The 21,578-nt window shown below is 38.6% G+C and overlaps 1 protein-coding gene across 1 annotated transcript in view; it reads left to right on the forward strand.

The window, feature by feature from the left end:
• LOC306847666 (atrial natriuretic peptide receptor 1-like) overlaps positions 1–21,578 on the forward strand; it is a 157,048-nt gene that overhangs the window by 55,263 nt on the left and 80,207 nt on the right. Inside the window, exon 5 of the mRNA XM_079381751.1 lies at positions 650–785. Coding sequence (XP_079237877.1) covers positions 650–785 — 136 coding nt within the window. The remainder of the gene's footprint in view (positions 1–649; positions 786–21,578) is intronic.

The following is a 21,578-nucleotide window of genomic DNA, read 5'->3' on the forward strand; positions in this document are numbered from 1 at the left end:
GCATAAGACACATAGAGCTTAACAACAAAAAAGCTGAAATTGCATATTTATATATTTTCAATATATGGTTTTTGTGAACTAACAAAATTGTGGATTGAACTCAAGTAAACAAACAGTGACAAATAATCTTTTATTTAATAAATCTGACTGAATTCAGATGATTTAAGCATGGGGGAGGGGAGTTTCATTACGAGTAATAATTAATTACCATTTATGTAAATATGAGGCTCCTCCTCGTAAAAAACTAACAAGTTTAAAATAGTTCACTGACTAACTCCTTATCACCATATTAGAATTTATTTTGATTACCAAACAAATACTTTGTGTGTTAAAATTAACACATGGAGCAAGAGAAACAGGATGTATTTCAACATATTTAGGAGGAATGTGTGATATTAAACAGTGATACAGAGGTGAGTCGAGTCACAGGAGAATGATGGACAGCATTAGGAACACAGCCATTTTTCTCAGCACACAGTCTCATGTGGGTGATCAAATTATAGTCTTGCGATGCTGTCAAGTTTTCTTCAAAAATACTTTCACTATGGTCTCTAAAGAGCTGGTTATCTAATAAAAGTAATGGAATTTAAACCCCAGTTATTTAGAGATTTAATTATTGTATGTAATTTGTGCGCTTCCTGTCTTCCAGATGAATCTGATTTCGGGCTCATTCCACGATGGAGTCATGCTTTATTCTCATGCCCTAAATGAGACTCTGGATCGGTCGGGTGCGAGGCCCCCAGGGGACGTTATCAATAAGAGGATGTGGAATCGCACATACCATGGTCAGTTCTGCTTAAAGTCAAATAGTCTCACATTTTTTATGCTAAGTGATAAAAGGTTTGCAGCTTATTCTGAGCAGGAAGAGATCATTTTGACCAATGTGTGACGTCACCAACCACTTTTTCAATTTCATTCACATTCTACAAGCACTTTTGTTTTGCATTTAGTTTTGGTTTTATTTTGTTTTGCTTTGCTTTGCTTTGCTTTGATTTCCCCTTTGTGGTTTTTGTGTTGCTTTGTTTTATTACTGTTCTTGTTTTGTTTTTGCGTTGATTTGCTTTGCTTTTTTGGCTTCATGTTTTGCTTAATTTTGCTTTGATTTGCTTTTTGTTTGTTTTTGTTGTTTTTTTGCTTTGCTTTTGTTTTTCCTTTTGATTTGTTTGTTTCTTGCTTTATTTTTTTTAGTTTTGTGCTTCTTGTTTTTAATATCTAGTTTATTATCTAGTTCTATTTAGTTAAGTGTATATTAATGAGTGTCTTTCAAAGATTTAATGCCACCAACCTGCCCGATAACTTTGGAGTTATTTACTCATGTGTTTTTACTGTTGCTAAAACATGTGTAAACACATGCAAAAACTTTCCTTTTCTAGAATGGAACTATGCCCGCATACAGATGTTTGTTAATTTCTAAGAACACTATTTACCATGTAGAGTGAAGAGTGTTCAGCGGAAAATAACATTGCCTGGTATAATATTAGCATTTGCATTTAGCACAGGAGGGGTAGATCCAATTAATATCTGTTCTGAGGAGACATGCTTGTACGGAAATAAGTGTAAATTCAATGTGCATAATGAATCAGCAATCCTGTCAGTCTAAATGCATGAATTAACTAATCCAGTTATTATTTAATCCTCAGATTAAAAAAGATGTATTTATTTCCCAAAAGTGCTCATTTAATCAACCCAGTACCTACAATTTTTTTCCAGGTGGACTGATAAGAAGTCTGGACCAGTGTACTCTCACATCTGTAATTTGCGTAACGTCGACCAATCAGATTAGAGCTTGCCACATTGACTACGTTTACATGGACATCAGTACTCCGATTTTATTACGATTAAGACAATACTCTGATTAAGCATCTACCATGTAAACAGATTTTTGATTACCTTAATCTGGCTAAAGTCATAATCGAAGTAAACACAAATCGAATTAAGACATGTTGAGTATTCCTATTTAAATCACATTATTGAAGTGCAGTACAGACATGTAAACACCTTAATCAAACTATTACCGTTGTGTAGGACTTTTCGACGCATTTTCCAACAGGATACACACACGGCAGTGGTCAACTGTTTGACGGCAAATAAAAGAGCTTCAACACCGCCGTCATCTGTATGCACATACAAATAATTAACTGCACTTGAAGCTTTCATAATATTAAAAATGAAACCCCCAAAACTGTATATATATATCATCACGAAGACGAACTATGTTTAAGTGAAATTCTGGAGTGGACGTCAGATGGTGTCGTGTGATGACGTAATGGCGCATGCCATTAATCGATCTCAGGGCCGGTGCGTGCATATAGGCGAACTAGGCAGCCACCTAGGGTGGCAGCACAGTCAGGGCGGCAAAAAGACAGATATTTTAGTTTATCTTTTGGGCATTCGTTTGGAAATATTGCACTCATATCAACAAGTTATCACCCCTTAGTTCTCAGTGCCGCTGACTTACTACTTTGGTGAAATATAGGTTTGTTTCATTTAATCTCTAAAACAGTAAACCATTTTATTTTATGCAAAGCAAACCAAGTCACCTAAACGAGCCGCATCGGTCTTTTTGCGACTATGAAATTTTTATTTTCATAGCTAAAATGCTTGTTAAACGAGTTTAAATGTAAGAAATGTTGTATAGCCTATATGTTTAAACGGTAAAATATGTTGTATTAAGAACTGTAGGCCTATTTGAAGAAAATAAAGACATTTAGGCAAGAAAGAAAGAATAAAAAAATAAAAATAAATGAAAAACTAAAACAAAACGAAACCAACAGCAGCTAAATAAAATAATAAAAAATAAATAATCGATTTCTAATCAATCTCAGCATGCTTTAATTTTGTGTTGCTAGTGGTCTGCGTCAATAAACTTAAATTAAAATGTTTTTGGTCTGCGCTCTGGAAGTGTTCTGTTAATACCGCTAAACTTTAATTACTAAAACTAAAATTAAAACGTAAACTAAACTGTATAAAATCTATAGACTAGAAAACTGTTCACAAAATAAAAACTAAACTAAAATTAACCAAATTATTAAAAAATAAAAACGAAACTGAAATTTGTAGCGAAAGTTGAAAGCAATATAAGAATAAAAACTAATTTAAAAATGCAAAACTCTAATAACCCTGACTCGAACGTCTTTCATTGGAGGAAGGGGATCCGCGAAATGAGATGATCAGAATTCGGAGGTGCCGGATCCGGACCGGGTTTGTTCAGATTAAGCCCCGAGTACGAATAGCTGTGCACGCCAGCTGTTTTGCGCTGCTCACCGGGAATTTTCTCAAATCTTCCCATGGCCACTTCAGGCTTGTACATTTAATTTGTGTTTGCAGCTATACTAGTGGCATTTATTATTATTATTATTATTATTATTATTATTTTAACTTTACAGTAGGGGAAAACAATTAACAATCCGAAAACATGCCCGTGTCTGCTTTTATTTTAATGCAGTTGTATCAATAAACAAATTCTCCAGTCTTTCACATGCATCTTTAAAATCGTATTTAATTATGAGAGTGAAGTGGGGACGGCACGGCAGGGCTTTGCCTAGAGCGGCAGTTGAGCTTGCGCCGGCCCTGATCGATCTATGTACTATAACATGTAAAATGGGAACATGAAAGGATTATTCTAAAAGCAACTCGTGTAAACACCTTAATCATAATATTGTCTTATTCAGAATAAGGTAAATCATTAGATGTCCATGTAAACATAGTCACTGAGTCCTTTCTTGTTCTGTGAGCAATAGGAATCAGACAGTCAGTGAATGGACTGCGGGTGACCTACAGGCATAATGCCTGTGGCCGAGACTAGAAATCACCTAGATAGCTTGTCCACACATTCACTCGTTTGTATAAAACACAGTTCTCTTTAATATTACAGTTGTAATTAGTAATAATACAGCATGCGTGTATCATTCTGCTGTGAGAGTGCAGGTGTAACAGCTCATGATTCACAGCACAAACTGCTGAATGGAAACTCCATTACTCATGTTTCAGCAAGGCTCTGAGCAGAATGGATCAGCACAAGTATCTAAGCTGTGTTTGGATATTTATTTTGAATGCTACTCAGCTGAACTGCTCATTAAATGTCTTATGAATGCATCTTTTTTCGGTTCCTGCCACTGGAGTCAGTACTCAGTGCGGCCACTTTGATCAACTTAGAGATTATTAGTGCCTTAGTTTGAGCTGCACGGAGATGTTCTGCTCCTCCAGGTGATCTTTAGATCGCAGGTGTCTCATTCAGCTCCAAAATGAGATTTCTGACAAAGAGTGAGTTTGCTTAAAAAAAGCAAACAGGACACTAATGGGGAAAAATAAATGTCTGTCGTTTCTCCAGCCTGTGTCTTTTTCCGTCTTCTCTCATTCTGTCTTTTGTCTGCCTGAGCTCATTAATAAGCTGTGTTTAGTTTGCTCTGCAGTTGTGTTTGTTATCCCCTTAAGGGTCCAACCAGCACCAGTCTAAGCACAGCACACACTGCCAATTGGCAGTCTTGCCCGTCTTTACAACAAGGTCCAACACCCAAAATCAAGTCACACTCAAATCACAGAGCCATACGTCTCAATGATTAGAGGAAGGCATTTAGAAAGGAAATAGGTTTTAGAGTTAAACTGTGGCTCAGTTTAGACCCTTATAGTCAGCTTTGTGAGTTGTGGGTTTAGATCTTATATAACTTGTTAGCTTGCACAATACGTCCTTTTGTGTGTGTGTGTGTGTGTGATAAAGGGATTCATAACAAATTGATCCTGATCCCACACATACACAAGAACCGCTGTGTGTTTGTGTGCATTGATGTGTCAGTGTGTGTTCGAGTTTGTATCTGTATGTGTTTGTTTCACATAAGCATGTTGAAATAGAAAATGAAAATTAACAAATGATACACTCTTAGAAGAAAAGGTTCTATATAGAACCTTAAAAGGTTCTATCAGGCGCTACATATTTGGAACCCCTAAAAGGTTCTATATAGAACCATTTTTAAGGGTTCAATCAAAAGAACCCTTTTGGGTTCTTTGTATCCAGGAAAAAGGTTATATATATATATATATATATATAGAGAGAGAGAGAGAGAACCCTTTAGGGGTTGCCATCATGGGATCATTCTTTGGATTAAATTTTTGTTTTGTTTGAATTAAATTAAGGCTTAAACAGCTCATATAACTAATTTATCACTAGAAAAACTGAAATATCCATAAGCATAACACATCAAGGTTTTGTGTGATCATTTAAGACATTTGTATTAGCATTTACTGTGACAAGCAATATATAACACAGCAATTCATAGTGCAACAGTTAAAGAGATTTACATAAATCCATATTTCTTTATTTATTCATACTTTTAAAATAATTTTTACCTGTCTAAATAGCACTCTCCGTTTTAGAAATATTGTTTTTATCAACCCCCTCCACCTTACTCACCCATCCAACATGTCAGTCACAAATATATGTTGATTGCTAAGAGACCACAAAAAAACAACAACAACTGAATGGAATGTTAACTTGCACAAATAAATAAACTTAGTTAACTTGCAAAAAATTATTATTATAATTTTTTTTAAATAAATACACAAGTAAAGTTAGAATGTGAAAAGTTTGTCATCAAATAGTACCGTTATATTAATGACACTCTTATTTTGCATCTCACCACCAGGTCATTACCCTTTACCTTAAATAAATGTCAAGTATTTACTCCACATTCTCCTATGAACCTATAAACCGAGTAATCTGACTTTTTTCTCTTTTTTTTTTTTTTTTATGCTGCAACTTTCCCCAATTCTGTAACCCATGAAATATGGTGAACCACATGTTTCTGAAAAGGGAGTTAAAAGACTAACTATAGTATTGTTTTTAAATTTATAAGCATTAAATTATTAATTTTACATTCAGATAAACATTTAAACAATAAAAACAAAGGGCCCACGACAATTTCAGCACTGGGAAGGACTAAATATTGCTGATTGAAATTAACTGAGTGATGGCTTTTGGATGCTCCAAAATAATATACAAAATAATATTTTGTATATTATGGATGACTACAAAATAAGGGTAAAAATTTAATGTATATAATTTTCATTACTAAAACATCTAATTGCCAAATTTCCAGTGTCCTACCTATAATTAATTTGGCAGGGACAAATAAAAGACTTTAAAGTCATTTTTCTCAGTTTCACACTCTAGCGAGTTAAGGTCTTTTGCCTTTGTAGGGCAGAATAGGTTCCACCAACAATGGTTCCTCTTCAGGAACTCGAGCTCTGAATACAATGAAATCTGTCCAATGGATGGGAAGACGTCACGGGCGAGGTGACGTAATGACCAGCTGGTATAAAAGCACGTGCTCCTCGTACAGGGGGACGCAGAAAGAGAGCATTGCCACCCGTGCGCCCACACGCAAGCGGAGTGGCAACAAGGGTGCGCGGTCGAAGACCTCCCAGCCTAAGCAGGATCTGCGGACCATGCTTCAGGCGAAGAGGTCTTCTACCAAGAAGCCCTGATGGTCGTGGACCAGGGCTTATGAGGGCAGCCCCCACTGGGGTAGAGCGACAATCACCGCAGCGTACGGTGGAAACGTGGAAACTACTGCCAAATGTGTCTCGATGGGTCCTGCGCACAGTAGAGAGAGGCTACAGAATCCAGTTCGGTTCTCATCCACCTCAATTCAACGGGGTAAATACCCCGTTAGTGGGCCCCAAGCAGGCTCTGGTAATGGAACAAGAGGTAGATACTCTCTTAAGGATGGAAGCCATCGAGGTGGTTCCTCCTCATGAGAGAGAGTCCGGGTTCTACAGCCGGTACTTCATAGTTCCAAAGAAGGCCGGAGGGTTGCGTCCCATTTTAGATCTGAGGCAGCTGAACCACTCAGTCAGCAGACTGGAGTTCAGAATGCTTACTCTCAAGCAGGTCGTGTCTCAAATCAGGTCCAAGGATTGGTTTGTCGCGATCGATCTAAAAGACGCATACTTCCACATCTCCATCCTTCCATCTCACAGGAGGTTTCTGAGGTTTGCTTTTGGGGGAAAAGCTTACCGATATCGGGTACTTCCTTTCGGCCTAGCACTCTCACCCCGCACTTTTACGAAGTGTGTGGACACCGCGTTGGCTCTGTTGCGGCTACGGGGCGTCCGCATACTCAGTTATATCGACGATTGGTTGATTCTCGCTCGTTCAGAGCGGAGGGCGGCTCAACATCAAGATGTTGTTCTCGCCCATATGAAAGTGTTGTGGTTAAGACTGAACGCCAAGAAGAGTGTTCTTTCTCCATTACAGAGAACCAATTATCTTGGTGTGGGATTCGACCACGATGCAGGCACGTATGTCCCCTGCTCGGATCGAGTCGATCCTCACAGAGGTCAGGAGAGTGAAAGAAGGCCAGTCACTCACTGTAAAGCAGTTTCAGAGACTGCTGGGTCTGATGGCAGCTGTGTCCAACGTGATACCTATTGGCCTGCTGCACATGAGACCCCTACAGTGGTGGCTCAAGACCAAGGGGTTCTCCCCGAGGGGAAACCCGTTCCGCATGATCAAGGTCACGCGGCGATGCCTACGTGCCTTGGACATATGGAGACAACCTTGGTTCTTGTCCCAGGGCCTGGTTCTGGGAGCTCCTTGTCGCCACGTAACACTAGCGACGGACGCATCCCTCACCGGTTGGGGAGCGGTCATGAGTGGCCACCCTGCCCACAGTCTGTGGAGAGGCTGTCATCTCGCCTGGCACATCAACAGGCTCGAGATGCTGGCCGTGTTTCAGGCTCTGAAATACTTTCTCCCAGACCTAAGAGGTCACCATGTGTTAGTTCGCACCGACAGCACATCAGTGGTCCCTTATATCAACCACCAAGGAGGTCTGCGGTTGCGCCCCCTGTACAGGCTGGCGCACCAGATCCTTGTGTGGGCCCAGGGAAAACTCCTCTCATTAAGAGCAGTTTACATTCCTGGGCACCTCAATGTGGGAGCAGACACACTGTCGAGGCAGGGGCTGTTACCCGGGGAATGGATGCTTCACACCGAGGTGGTGAAGCAGATTTGGAGAATATTTGGCCAGGCTCAGGTGGACCTCTTCGCTACTCAGGAAACAGTGTAATGTCCCCTCTGGTACTCTCTACGTCATCCAGCTCCGCTGGGGCTGGATGCCATGGTACAGACGTGGCCGAGGCTTCGTCTGTATGCCTTTCCCCCGATTGCTCTGCTCCCCGGAGTTCTGGAGAGAGTGCGTCGGGACGGACTCCGGCTGCTATTAGTAGCCCCGTTCTGGCCGGGCCGAGTATGGTTCTCGGACCTGATTTCCCTCCTCGACGGAGATTCCAGTCAGGAGGGATCTCCTCTCACAGGCAGGAGGCACCATTGTGCATCCCCGCCTGGAGTTGTGGAAACTGTGGGTGTGGCCCCTGAGGGGGCACGGCTCATAGCTTCCGGTCTCTCAACCGAGGTTGTTGAGACCATTCTCCAATCCAGAGCTCCCTCTACGAGGAGACTGTACGCCCTGAAGTGGAGACTCTTCATTTCATGGTGCGGAGATCGCCAGCTCGACCCAGTTAACTGCCCGGTTGGTACAGGGCTGAAGTTCCTGCAGGCTCGACTCTCCGCAGGGTTAGCCCACTCCACCTTGAAGGGCAATGTGGTGGCAATCTCGGCCTACCACACCCTTCTTGGTGGGCTCTCAGTGGGCAGACAACCCCTAGTTACACGTTTCCTCCGTGGTGCACTGAGGCTAATGCCTCCAGTACGATCCCGGGTTCCCCCTTGGGACTTGGCTGTGGTGTTGGACGCTCTCTGTAGGCCTCCTTTCGAGCCTATTGAGGAGATCTCAGATTGCTACCTTACCCAGAAGGCCGTGTTTCTCCTGGCAATATCTTCTCTGAAGAGAGTTGGGGACCTGCAGGCCATGTCAGTGGCCCCTACACACTTGGACTTTGTGCCTGGTATGGCCAAAGCCTTTTTGTACCCTCGTGCAGGGTATGTCCCCAAAGTTCCTTCAGTCACACCACAGCCTGTCGTGCTGCAGGCCTTTAGTCCTCCTCCCTTTCGGGAGCCTGACCAGCAAAAGCTTAACCGTATGTGTCCGGTGCAAGCACTGGACGCATACGTCCACAGAGCTGCCATGTGGAGAAGGGCGGACCAGTTGCTTGTCTGCTACGGTCCCCCTAAGAGAGGTCTCCCTGCTTCCAAGCAGACCCTCAGTCGGTGGATTGTGGATGCCATTCACATGGCTTATGAGTCTTCTGACATCCCCTTGCCGATGGGAGTCAAGGCTCATTCCACGAGGAGTGTGGCGGCCTCCAAGGCCTTTCTCGCAGGTGTCCCTATTCAGGACATCTGCAACGCTGCGGTATGGACTTTTGTCAGGTTTTATGGCTTAGACATGCAAGCCACTCCAGGTTCTTCCGTTCTCTTGCCCTAGCTGTGCTCCGTATGGATACACACAGGGCAGAGACTTGGGAGTCTGGTGGCGTGGGTATCTCGTTCCCCAAAGTGTCTCCTGACGCAGCTCGTGTTCCTGAAGAGGAACGTCTTAGGTTACGTATGTAACCCCAGTTCCTCGAAGGAACGAGACGCGAGAAGCAACTGATAGGAAAATAAGAACTAATGCATTAGCAAACAAATGAAATAATTAATATAAGCTAATATTAGAAAGAACAAACAAATGAAAGAAAAATTAAACTAATGCAAAAACAAAAAAGAACAAACAAAAGTATAAATATCAGAAAGAGCAAACAAATGAAAGGAAAATAACTAATGCTAAAACAAACAAAAGAACTAACAAACGTATAAATATCAGAAAGAAAAAACAAATGAATTAAAAATAAGAACTAATACAAAAACAAACAAAGGAACGAACAAAAATATAAATATCAGAAATAACAAACAAATTAATCTAAATAAGAACTAATGAAAAGGCAAACCAAAGAGTAAACAAATATTAGAACAAACAAATGAAAGGAAAATAAGAACTAATGCAAAAACAAACAAAAGAATTAACAAAAATCAGAGCAAACAAATGAAAGGAAAAAATAACTAATGCAAAAACAAACAAAAGAATTAACAAATATCAGAAAGAGCAAACAAATGAAAGGAAAAAAGAACTAATGCAAAAAAAACTAAAGGGTAAATGACATATGGACAAATATTAGAAAAAATCATGGAAGGAATGTAGTGCACAAATAGATGAGAAAACTAAGCAAAAAATAAAGAACTAAGAAAACACAAAAGATATAACTAAAAAGCTGAAAGAAACGCATGAACAAAAGATATTTGTACTGAAGGATAATGCTGTATCAGTCATGAGCTATAAACACATGTTGATTCTTATTCTTGTGTTTACAGTATTTTTCTATTAAAACAGCCATTACAACAACACATAGTCCTTGAAAAAGACTCAATCTGTGGATGTACTGACTATTCGCGTTCTCTCAACAAAAAACAGTGGGCCTCTGTGCTGCTGTGTGAAGCATTATTGCATATTCAATCACTGATATGCGATTGAGGGAAATCCAGAAGTTCACAGCAGAATAACCTCATACTTCTGTAATGCCAGAATCCTATTTAAATTGTTTGTGACTGGATGATCCCCCCTCTGCTTTTTGTTTGGACTCAATATGTCCCCAATTTAAACGCAAATGCCATCAAGCTCCTCAAATTGCTTGTTCTTCTTTTCCCTGTTCCAACACTCCTCACGCTCCTCACCTTTCTTCTCCATTTTCTTCTCCACGCATCCATTTATCCGCCTGAAATCCCCATTATCTTCTCTCTCTCATTGTCTCTCTCTCTCTCCCTCCGATGACCTGCTATGCATAAATCCAATCTCACGATATTTACCACAGACAAATTCAATCGCCCAGGCCTCTCTCCCTATACATATCCATTCATGGAGCACTGCAACACCCAACAGACCAATAACTCCCTCAGGGCACAGCTAAACACAAAATGAGTGTGGCTTATTGAGAACTCTTGAGAGAACTCTGTGGATGTGGAAATTAATTTTGTGGATCAAATTTATTTAAAAAAAAAGGTCCTCAATTGCACAGATGTTACAGGAAAACCTACAGTAGGAATCTGAATGTCAGAAGCTTGGGTTACTGCAGGCCAGTAAGATATCAAGCAGAACTCCCTAGCAACCACCCAGAAATATCCTAGTAATTGCTTCAAAAATCCTAGCAATCACCCATATCTCATAAACATTGTAGCAGAGTTGCATGGTTAAACACTACTCACATTTTCCTTAAAAAAAAAATTGAAAATATAGTTCATAAAGTAGTTACAGTGGACGGGGGAGAAATAAGGGGGGAAAGCACTTACAGCACCTTTAATTATCATCAAATCACAATAAGTTTAAAGTATCACCCACAGTTTGAAGTATCACCCACACTGTAATTTGTACAAACATAAATGAAAAGGGCATCAGAGTATGTTGGAAACAAGTTGGCAGCAAAACCATTTTGTGACATTTTATATGTAAGATTAAGCCCATAAAATGCGAAACAATTGCTATAAAGAGTTTTTCCAATATATTTTTACAACTGTCAACATTCAGTTCTTAATTTAAAGGGCCAGTTCACCTGAAAATGAAACTTCTTTCATCATTTACTCACCCACATGTCGTGTCAAACCCATAAGACTCTGGTTAAACACAAATTGAGATGTTTATAATGATCTCTAATGAGAGTCCAGGTAACCAAAACTTAGATCCAAAAAGATCACAAAGGTGCCCTAAAATAAATTCTAAAATGAAGCATGTGCCTCTGTCTATTGTAAAAAGGCCCGGTACTTCGGTACCAAGTCAGTACTAAAAAAATGAAAACGTCACAGTACCAGGTTTTTTTAAGTACCAGTGATACCGAGTACCCGGTCGACCCGGTTCTTGATGCACTCTCTTCATAAAAGCACTGAGACATGGCAACATCAAAAGGAGGAAACGCATCAAACTAACAAAACACTTTAAAGACTGACACCCGGATCTAATGAAAGAGTTCAAGCAGGCAAGTTTCAAATTAATATTTAATATTTAGATCTTCTATTATGAATATTATTCCGTATTTTCATTTGAATGTCGGATTGAAATAAACATCGCCGTTATTAGCGGAGTTAATCATTAGTATAAGCGAGGCTAGCGCTAATATAATGAGCATTAGAATGAAGTTTCTTTATTAGCTATTATTGTGAGTGAACAATATATTTTTACAACATTAATGTTTGTGAATGTTATTTAATACAAACACTTGATGTCACATGGATTATTTTACCGATCACCTTGCTACATTTCTGGACCTTGATCTTGTAAGGACCCTTGTTGTCTATGGAGGGTCTCAGAGCTCTCAGATTCCATAAAAAATATCTTAATTTGTGTTCTGAAGATAAACGGAGGTCTTATAAGTTTGGAATAACATGAGGGTGAGTAATTAATGACAGAATTTTCATTTTTGAGTTAACTAACCCTTTAACTTTATTAATAAAAATGTGTTTTTTATTAGCATGTTTTTGTGTTTTGCTTTGGTACCGAAATTGGTACAGTGAACCTTGGATTTTCACTGGTATTGGTACCAAATACAGAAATTTTGGTACCGTGACAACACTATCTGTGTCACAAGCAAACGTTTTTGGTTGTAACGCATCATACATGAACATCTGAGCTTCTGCGTTTACCATATATGTGGAGGTCCTTTATTAGAATTAATTTGAAAACCTGTGGAATCTTGATTAAATATATCAGTCGATTAACAGCACCAGTCTTTTTTATTTCTGCTACAGAATCTTAGGAGAAACAACTGCATAAAGCTGTTATGAATGCATGCATTCCTAAGTACTTTTATTTTCATCACCCACTCGCTCTCATCTAATCAATGCTGTCATCTTTCTGCATTCCCTTGTTTTTGTCCTTCCTCATCTGATGTGTATGAATACAGGTGTGTGTGTGTGGGCAGGACAGAGTATCTGTCTATAAAAACAAACAACGTCATCTTTTTTTCTTTTTTTTTTTTTTGTCCTGAAACATCTGTGTCCTCCTCACAAAGGTTGTCATCTGCAGACCCATCGCCTCTACCCATCCTGCCCTGCTCTGCCTGTTTTTCTTCCCTCCCCTTCTTGTCCACACTTTCCTCTCACATGGCTTTCCTTGACCTCTGTCTCCTCTCTTCCTTTGCCACAGACCTGTCAACCTCCTCTGCCAATTTTATGTTCTCACTCCATGTTTCACAATCTCATCCTGTCTTCCATCATGTGCTGCATTCAGTCCCCTGCATTCTTCTCCTGCTTTCTTCTTCCAGTTTGGTTCCAGATGTTTCATCCACATGGATGTCTCACGCTCTCAGTGTGTCTCTTTTTGGTCTCCATGCAACATCGCTTTTGCGCTCCACATGACTGCCTGCCTGGAGGAAATCTTTGAGTATAGAAGCAAGGGTCTGATATAGACTGTAAATCACAAAGAATTTGAGAGACCCCTTTATCCGTTTTTACAAGTTTATATCCCACTATTCTGACTTTATAACTCGCAATTGTGAGTTTATATCATACAGTTATGAAGAAAAAAAGTCAGAATTGTGAGATAAAAACTAATTGCTTAAAACTTAATTGCTTTTTTATTCAGTAGCAGAAACAGGCTTCCATATGATTTCCTGTAGCAATTTTGCAACTTTTTTTTAATTCACCCTAAAACAAAATATGGATAATAATCATGATTTCTATTACTAGTAGCACTAAAACCTCATGTACATGTACTTTTATCTTTTTGTCTTTTCTTTTTGTATGAAGAATGAACCCAAGATAGTTTGTGTATAATTATTCACAGTTAATCACAACATATGATTTCTAAAAATGTATAGTGTTTTGGAGTGTTTTTTTATTTTTCGGGTGAGGGGGGGGGGGGGGGGGGGGGGGGCAATGAGATTTCACTGTGGGTGGATCTACGCAGCACAGTGCCATGTGAATGGAAACCAAGTCACCGACTAAATATTTTGTAGGAATGCTGGTTTAAAGCAATCAAAAATACCTAATTTTATTAATGTAACATACTATACAGAGCCGATCTGCCCTGTACGCAGAATACGCAAGCTGCGTAGGGCCCCCGAAACACCAGGGGGCCCCCTTGCTCTCAAATATGTTTTAGTTTTAGTTTCGTTTTTGAGTTTGGCCAGCGGTTATGAAAACATGAATGATCATTTATTTTAATGCGGTGCGCTGTCACCCTCTCTATGTAAAAATCAGTCAAATCACAGTAACGTGAATGTCTTACTGTCTCTTGCTCGAGATTAAAAAAAAAAACGATTTGAAAGCGTACCCAGCCGCAGAAAAGATACTGTTTCTCGAGCACTTTCCGTGAGCGCGAATCGAGACGGAGTGAAACATGGACAAATGCGTTTCTTCCATTCTTTCATCCCAACCATCCACACAAGTAGATTTATTATGTGTATGTTTATCCCAGGATCATGAGACAAAGATCATGTCAAAAGGCTGCCCTGACATGAACATATCCACAATTCACCCTCTATAGCTTACTGAGAAGATTTAAAGAGAGTGAAACTCAAATTCAAAGCATATGTACTGCATTACAAGTTAAATTTACAGCCCTGAAAGCCATGTTGCAATTTTAGAAAATTCACCACAAAACAGCATGTGCTTAAAAATCATGATTTCTATAACCAGTAGCGCTGAAACCTAAATCATATACTTTTTATACACCTCTGTAGACAGTTTTGTTTTCTTGTTGTTGTTTTTATTTATTTATATATTTAAGTCTCTTATGCTCAGCAAGGCTGCATGTATGTGTCACACTCTCTCAGGAACAGGGAAACGCAGAGGCGAGGAACTTCTTAAACTTACAATTTTATTGATCAGAAACCCAGGGATCGCAGGAGACACAGATGAAGACGATCAGACCGGACACAGAGGCAGGGAAACACAGGGCTTATAAACACAGGAGAAAACTAGATAATTAATGACACAGGGCTGGGGACTAATAAACTGAGAACAAACGAGGACAGGAACAGGAACTAACCAAATATGGGGACGAGAGGAGGGGGAAACAAGACACAGGACTGACAGTATGTGATCAAAAGCAGCATACAGTTAAACGGTAATACTGTGAAATTATTTTCATTACATTAATTTATAATTTTGAAGTAACTGTTTCTATCATTACTTTCTTTCGTTAAGCATCATTACTCCAGACTTCAGTGTCACATAATCCTTCAGAAATCTGATTTGCTGCTCATAAAACATTAATGTTGAAAACAGTTGCTTAATATTCTTGTGAAAACCATGATGCAAGTTCTTAAGGATCCTTATTGGAAAGTTCAAAATAAGAGAATTTATTTAATCTGAAATCAGTCACTTTTGCTCAATTGAATGCATCCTTCTCTGTGCTTTAATGATTCATATTTGTAATTTATTAAGACAAAAGTGTACATTTATACTCCTATTTGACTGTGGTTTGGTGGTTAATGATCGTGGCTGGAAGGCTGTTGGTTCAAACCCCAGCAGGGCTTACTCATTAGCGAGGCACTTAACCCCAGGTGACTCCAGGGAGATGGACCGTGTAGTAAAAATACACTGTTGCTTGGATAAGACAGCATCTGCTAAATGCATAACATTAATTATTCTGTCTTCATTTGTTGATGTTAAACCCACAAGAACACCCCGTCCGATGCCTTGTTTAATGTCAGTGACAGCTTGATTTCCTCGAGCTCACACAGTTATTTTACACTATAGTTAATAGGCAGTAGTGCAGAGCTTTTAATAAATGCATCAGTGCGCAGAACACTTCTCTAATAGTGGCGTTAATGGCTGTGCGACAGAGTTCCCATAGGGAGGAATGATAACACTGAAGCGGCATTCACTTCCATTACTTTAAGTGCTTTCCGCCCTCGCTCTCTCGCTGTCCCCTCTGACCTTACATTATTACCCACGAGATCCAGGTCGTAAATCCACTGTGCTACTTGCGACCTGAGCTCAGGTCAGAGGGCAGGAGGTCACTGATGAGATTCTTTTGAGGATCTGCAGCCCTCAGATCAGCATTCGTTTCCATGCAAGAGGACGTGGACTAAATCCTCTCAAAGCAGCGATGGAGGAGACATTCCAGCAGAGAGAGGCTGAGAGATGATGGGATTGAGATTCAGTGGGAAACACTGAACGGAGGGAAAGCTGTCATGCTTAACAGATGACATTTTGGAGTCTGTTTTAGGGTTCTTCACATATATATAAGGACCCCTTAAACCACTTTCAAGTGTTTGTAATTGATTTTTTGAAGACCAAAGAAAAGGTTAAGATGTTCAGTATTGACCAAACTTTTTTTTTTTTAGCAATGATATATTTTTTGGACAGGATTTGAAAAAAATTTTCAAGCAGCTCCTCTCCTAATATACTTACGAAATCGAAGTATAATTAATATTTAATACTAAAGTATGTAAATGATAATATGTAAATTATATCCCATATTTCTCTTGTCCAACATCTTGATTTCACTTGTTTCTCTGAGCTCAGTCGCCTCTATAAATGTACACTACTAAAAAGGGTCAGTACTTTATTTTTTAGTTTTTTTGGAAATTAATGAATCATTTTATTCAGCAAGAACACATTCAATTGATCAAACATGACAGTAAATGCATTTATAATGTGTCAAAATTAGTACTGTCAAACAATTAATCGCGATTAATCGCAACCAAAATAAAAGGTTTTGTTTACATAATATATGTGTACTTTGTATATTTATGTAAATACACACACATACAGTAAATATTTCGAAAATATTTATATACTTATATTTTATATTATATATAAATATATTTAACATAAACATAACATATTTTTCATAAATATATACATGCATGTGTTTGTATTTATATATACATAATAAATATACACAGTATACACTCATATATTATGTAAACAAACACTTTTATTTTGGATGCGATTAATCGTTTGACACCACTAGTCAAAATATTTGTTTCATATAAATGCCGTTCTTTTGAACTTTCTATTCAACAAAGAGTCCTGAAAAAAAAGTATCACGGTTTCTATAAAAATGTGAAGCAGCACAACTTTATTACTGATAATAACAATAAATGTTTCTTAAGCAGCAAATCAGCATATATGAATGATTTCTGAAGGTTCATGTGACACTGAAGACTGGAGTAATGATGCTAAAAATTCAGCTTTACATCACCGGAATAAATTACAATTTAAAATATATTAACTTAGAAAACAATTATCTTCATTTTGTCATATCTTTGATCAAATAAATACAGCCTAGTTAAGCGTAAAAGACCCAAAATTTTGAACAGTAGTTTAAGTGGGGTTGTTTTTGATTTTTTTCATTATTTACAAAGTGTTATGGCTATGATGTCTTTAAATGTTGTGTACAGAAGCAGATCAGTAGTTTTGGAGCAGAGCTTTAGTGTCATTTTGTAAACCGATTACAGTTATACTTTTGAAAATAGCTCGCCTGGATATGTTGATGGTAATTGACATAATTGCAATGAGTCATAAAGGTTGGTTGATACGCATGCTTGTTGAAGCGCAAGCGCTGCAGTGTGGTAATATGATCTAAATATTGTGCTGAGTCACGTGGGTTTGTGTTATACTGAGTGCTGGCACAGACATTCATCCAGTATATGCTAGTGTTTAGCTACACAGCACATTCAATCTGGATGCTTTATGCAAGAAGCTCACTGTTTTACCCAGTGCAGTTCATTCTCTAGCATACTAAACTTTTAATTATATTTATTTTATAATTATTTTTCTTTTTAATAGGGGGGATTTTTACTTGTTTTGCCCTTAATTGGACTAGAGTGGTGTCTGCACATAAGATAAACACTAAATATTTAGTTTGTATTGTATTGGTCAAAGTTATTGTTATTCTTTTAAAAAGTGATGAAAGAAGTTCTGTAGTAATAAATGAGCTGTGTTTCATAATGTACATTACAATGTCGAATTGATTTGTTGTAAAGCTCAAAAGTAAAGGCATTTAGGCCCGGTTTCACAGATGGGGCTTAGCTTAAGTCAGGACTAGACCTTAGGTAAATTAAGATATTTAAGCAGCTTTTATAAAAATGTCTTTAAACAGGTGTGCATCTTGAGACAGAACAATGGCACTGACATATTTTAAGAAATGTCAGAGCAAGATATTTTCAGTTGAGACAGCTTATACATTCATTTTAGTCTGGGACTAGCCTTAAGCCTTGTCTGTGAAACCGGGGGTTAGTGTTTTATTTTATTTTTCTTGAACCACCATTTGGTTATCAACTTGTATTCAGACAAATCTTACAAAATTTATTTTTACAAGTTTAAAGGAGCAGTAAGTTCTGAAATTTCTAACAGTTACTGACACCAGTGGCCGTTAGAGGAACTGCAGCCAGTCTCATGCTCGTTCTCGGTGCGCACTAGATAAGGCTTTTTTTTTTTTAAGCTTACGAGGAGTTTCCATGGGTGTCTGGGTTGTGCTGGAGGCTGGTCGCTTCTTTCCGTCCGCAGAGTCCATTTAAAACACTACCGCTAGCGATTGCCGCTGTAGACGAGAACGCGCATGACGTCACATTTTGTGAATTTTTGCGCCAATTCGGACCCGACTCCTCCAGACACAACTGAGCCTACAGGCTGATAGAGGCAACCGTGGTGGACAGTCAAGGTGTCATTCTTCCTATTACATTATGGTTGGCTCATAAATGGACAAATGAAAACTCTATCTTAAAGATTTTTTTTTTTAAGTAAAAACCTACACATAGCCCCTTTAAGCTTAAAATTAGAAGAAAAAAACTTTTATATTGGTTTTTAAAGAAAAAATTGCTTTAAACATTTTCTCTTTGAATTAAGTATATTTTTCTGAAAACAAAGCAATGTAATTTAGTAGGGGTGTAACAGTACACATGGTTTGGTACGTACCTCGGTTTTGACGTCACGGTTCGGTATGGTTTCGGTACAGCAAGGGGAAAAAACATAAAATTGCTTTTTTTATTAAACAGTGGTTTACTGAACAAATTGCTCTTACTTTAAATACAGTAAATTCAATTGCAACTAAAATTTATTTTAAAAAATCTACCTCAGTTTATGCTTTAAACTATAGGGAACCCTTTTAGATTACTGTAAGTTAACAACAGAGCCCAAACTTAAATTTAATTACTATTTATTTTTAAATATAATTATAAAACCTGTAAATTGCACATAGCGCAGTTCTTAAAATGTGTTGTTATTTTTAAATTAAAATTTCTATTTGTTGAAATATATTAATGTTCACAGTGGCTGTCTCATAGCAGATTTATTTAAACATACAGTGGGGAAAAAAATGTATTTGATCCCCTGCTGATTTTGTACGTTTGCCCACTGACAAATAAATTATCAGTCTATAATTATAATGGTAGGTTTATTTTAACAGTGAGAGACAGAATAACAACAAAAAAATCCAGAAAATCTCATTTCTAAAAAGTTATTAATTGATTTGCATTTTCATGAGCCAAATAAGTATTTGACCCCCTTATGCCACTCCTTTGTTGCCTTGGCCGTGTGTTTTGGGTCATTTTCATGCTGGAATACCCATCCACGACCCATTTTCAATGCCCTGGTTGGCTTCAATGCCCGGCCCTGATGGTACATGGCCCCGTCCATCGTCCCTTTGATGCGGTGCAGTTGTTCTGTCCCATTAGCTGAAAAAACACCCCCAAAGCATAATGTTTCCACCTCCATGTTTGACGGTGGGGATGGTATTCTTGGGGTCATAGGCAGCATTCCTCCTCCTCCAAACACGGCGAGTTGAGTTGATGCCAAAGAGCTGAATTTTGGTCTCATCTGACCACAACACTTTCACCCAGTTCTCCTCTGAATCATTGGCAAACTTCAGACGGGCCTGTACATGTGCTTTCTTGAGCAGGGGGACCTTGCGGGCGCTGCAGGATTTCAGTCCTTCATGGTGTAGTGTGTTACCAATTGTTTTCTTGGTGACTATGGTCCCAGCTGCCTTGAGATCATTGACAAGATCCTCCCGTGTAGTTCTGGGCTGATTCCTCACCGTTCTCATGATCATTGAAACTTCTTCTTTCAATGGGACCAAGGGAGACTGACAGTTATTTTGTGTTTCTTCCATTTGCGAATAATTGCACCGACTGTTGTCACCTTCTCACCAAGCTGCTTGGCGATGGTCTTGTAGCTCATTCCAGCCTTGTGTAGGTCTACAATCTTGTCCCTGACATCCTTGGACAGCTCTTTGGTCTTGGTCATGGTGGAGAGTTTGGAATCTGATTGATTGATTGCTTCTGTGGACAGGTGTCTTTTATACAGGTAACAAACTGAGATTAGGAGCACTCCCTTTAAGAGAGTGCGCCTAATCTCAGATCCTAACCTGCATAAAAGACACCTGGGAGCCAGATATCTTGCTGATTGGTAGGGGATCAAATACTTATTTGACTCAATAAAATGCAAATAAATTTTTTTTAAATGTTTTTCTGGATTTTTTTGTTATTATTCTGTTTCTCACTGTTCAAATAAACCTACCATTAAAATTATAGACTGATCATTTCTTTGTCAGTGGGCAAACATACAAAATCAGCAAGGGATCAAATTATTTTTTTTTTCCCCACTGTACATAAAATAATTAAGACATCACTAACAGGTAAAGTAAAATATAATTAGTATATCATCTAATATTGCGCGAAATGCTCTAGACTTAATTTCTCTAGCAAACTAACGAGCTGTGACTAACGACACTGATGACTTGCCTGAGCTAAATAAAATGGTATGTGACATTTTATTTACAAGCTGTTTTAGTGGCGTCTTTCCGTGGTTGAAACAGTGATTGAGCGATTACATGAGGCATGAGATGTTCATTCATGTTTATTTCGCCTTAAAAGTAGTAGTAAAAAGGAAGGGATGATTATGCTCACTCGCGCTCCGTGTTGCTGTTTGAACTGAGGTGTTTATACAGCAATCTGTCACGATAAATCGGCATTTATTGTTTGAATTTCCTGAAAAAAGGGACATAATTTGAAAGATGATACTTTGTTTCTTGTCAAAGTAATAATATATAAAACTGGAAGTTTCCAATGAAGTTCTACTCATGCAGTTGTTAAAACAATGGTGTATTTATTCAGTAGACTTGTACCGAACCAAAATCCCTGTACCAAATTTTTTTATTATGAATACATATACCATTACACCCCTATAATTTAGTAATTGGATCTTGTTTGGACAATGTTTAGTGCATATTGTTGTATCCATTTATTATTGAAAAAATACAAATTTTATTTGGACTACAAAAGCAAATGGCAAATACATTTAAAATGCAATGTAATTTCAAATTTGTAAATTGGTACTTTACTCTGTTTTTAGGGTTATGCTTAATTTTTTTGCACAAGAAACCACAGTGCAGCTACTCTCCCACAGTTTCCCACCATGCTCTGCAATCCATATGGAAGCAAACTGTTTTCCTTTTTGAGTCCAAGCTCATAAACATGTCCACTTTGCATTGTAATATCTCCCATTCTCAGCATCCCTTTGGAGTGACTTCTCAGCTTTCCTTTCCTGCATCATGGGTTTGCTGAAGTCAAAGAGATCATCTTCCCAGTGGCGTAATCCCTGTAGCCCTACTCCCTGGCCTCTCTCAGATTTCTTCATAAATTAG

Source organism: Barbus barbus (assembly GCF_936440315.1).
Source record: "Barbus barbus genome assembly, chromosome: 27".
Classification (NCBI taxonomy): domain Eukaryota; kingdom Metazoa; phylum Chordata; class Actinopteri; order Cypriniformes; family Cyprinidae; genus Barbus; species Barbus barbus.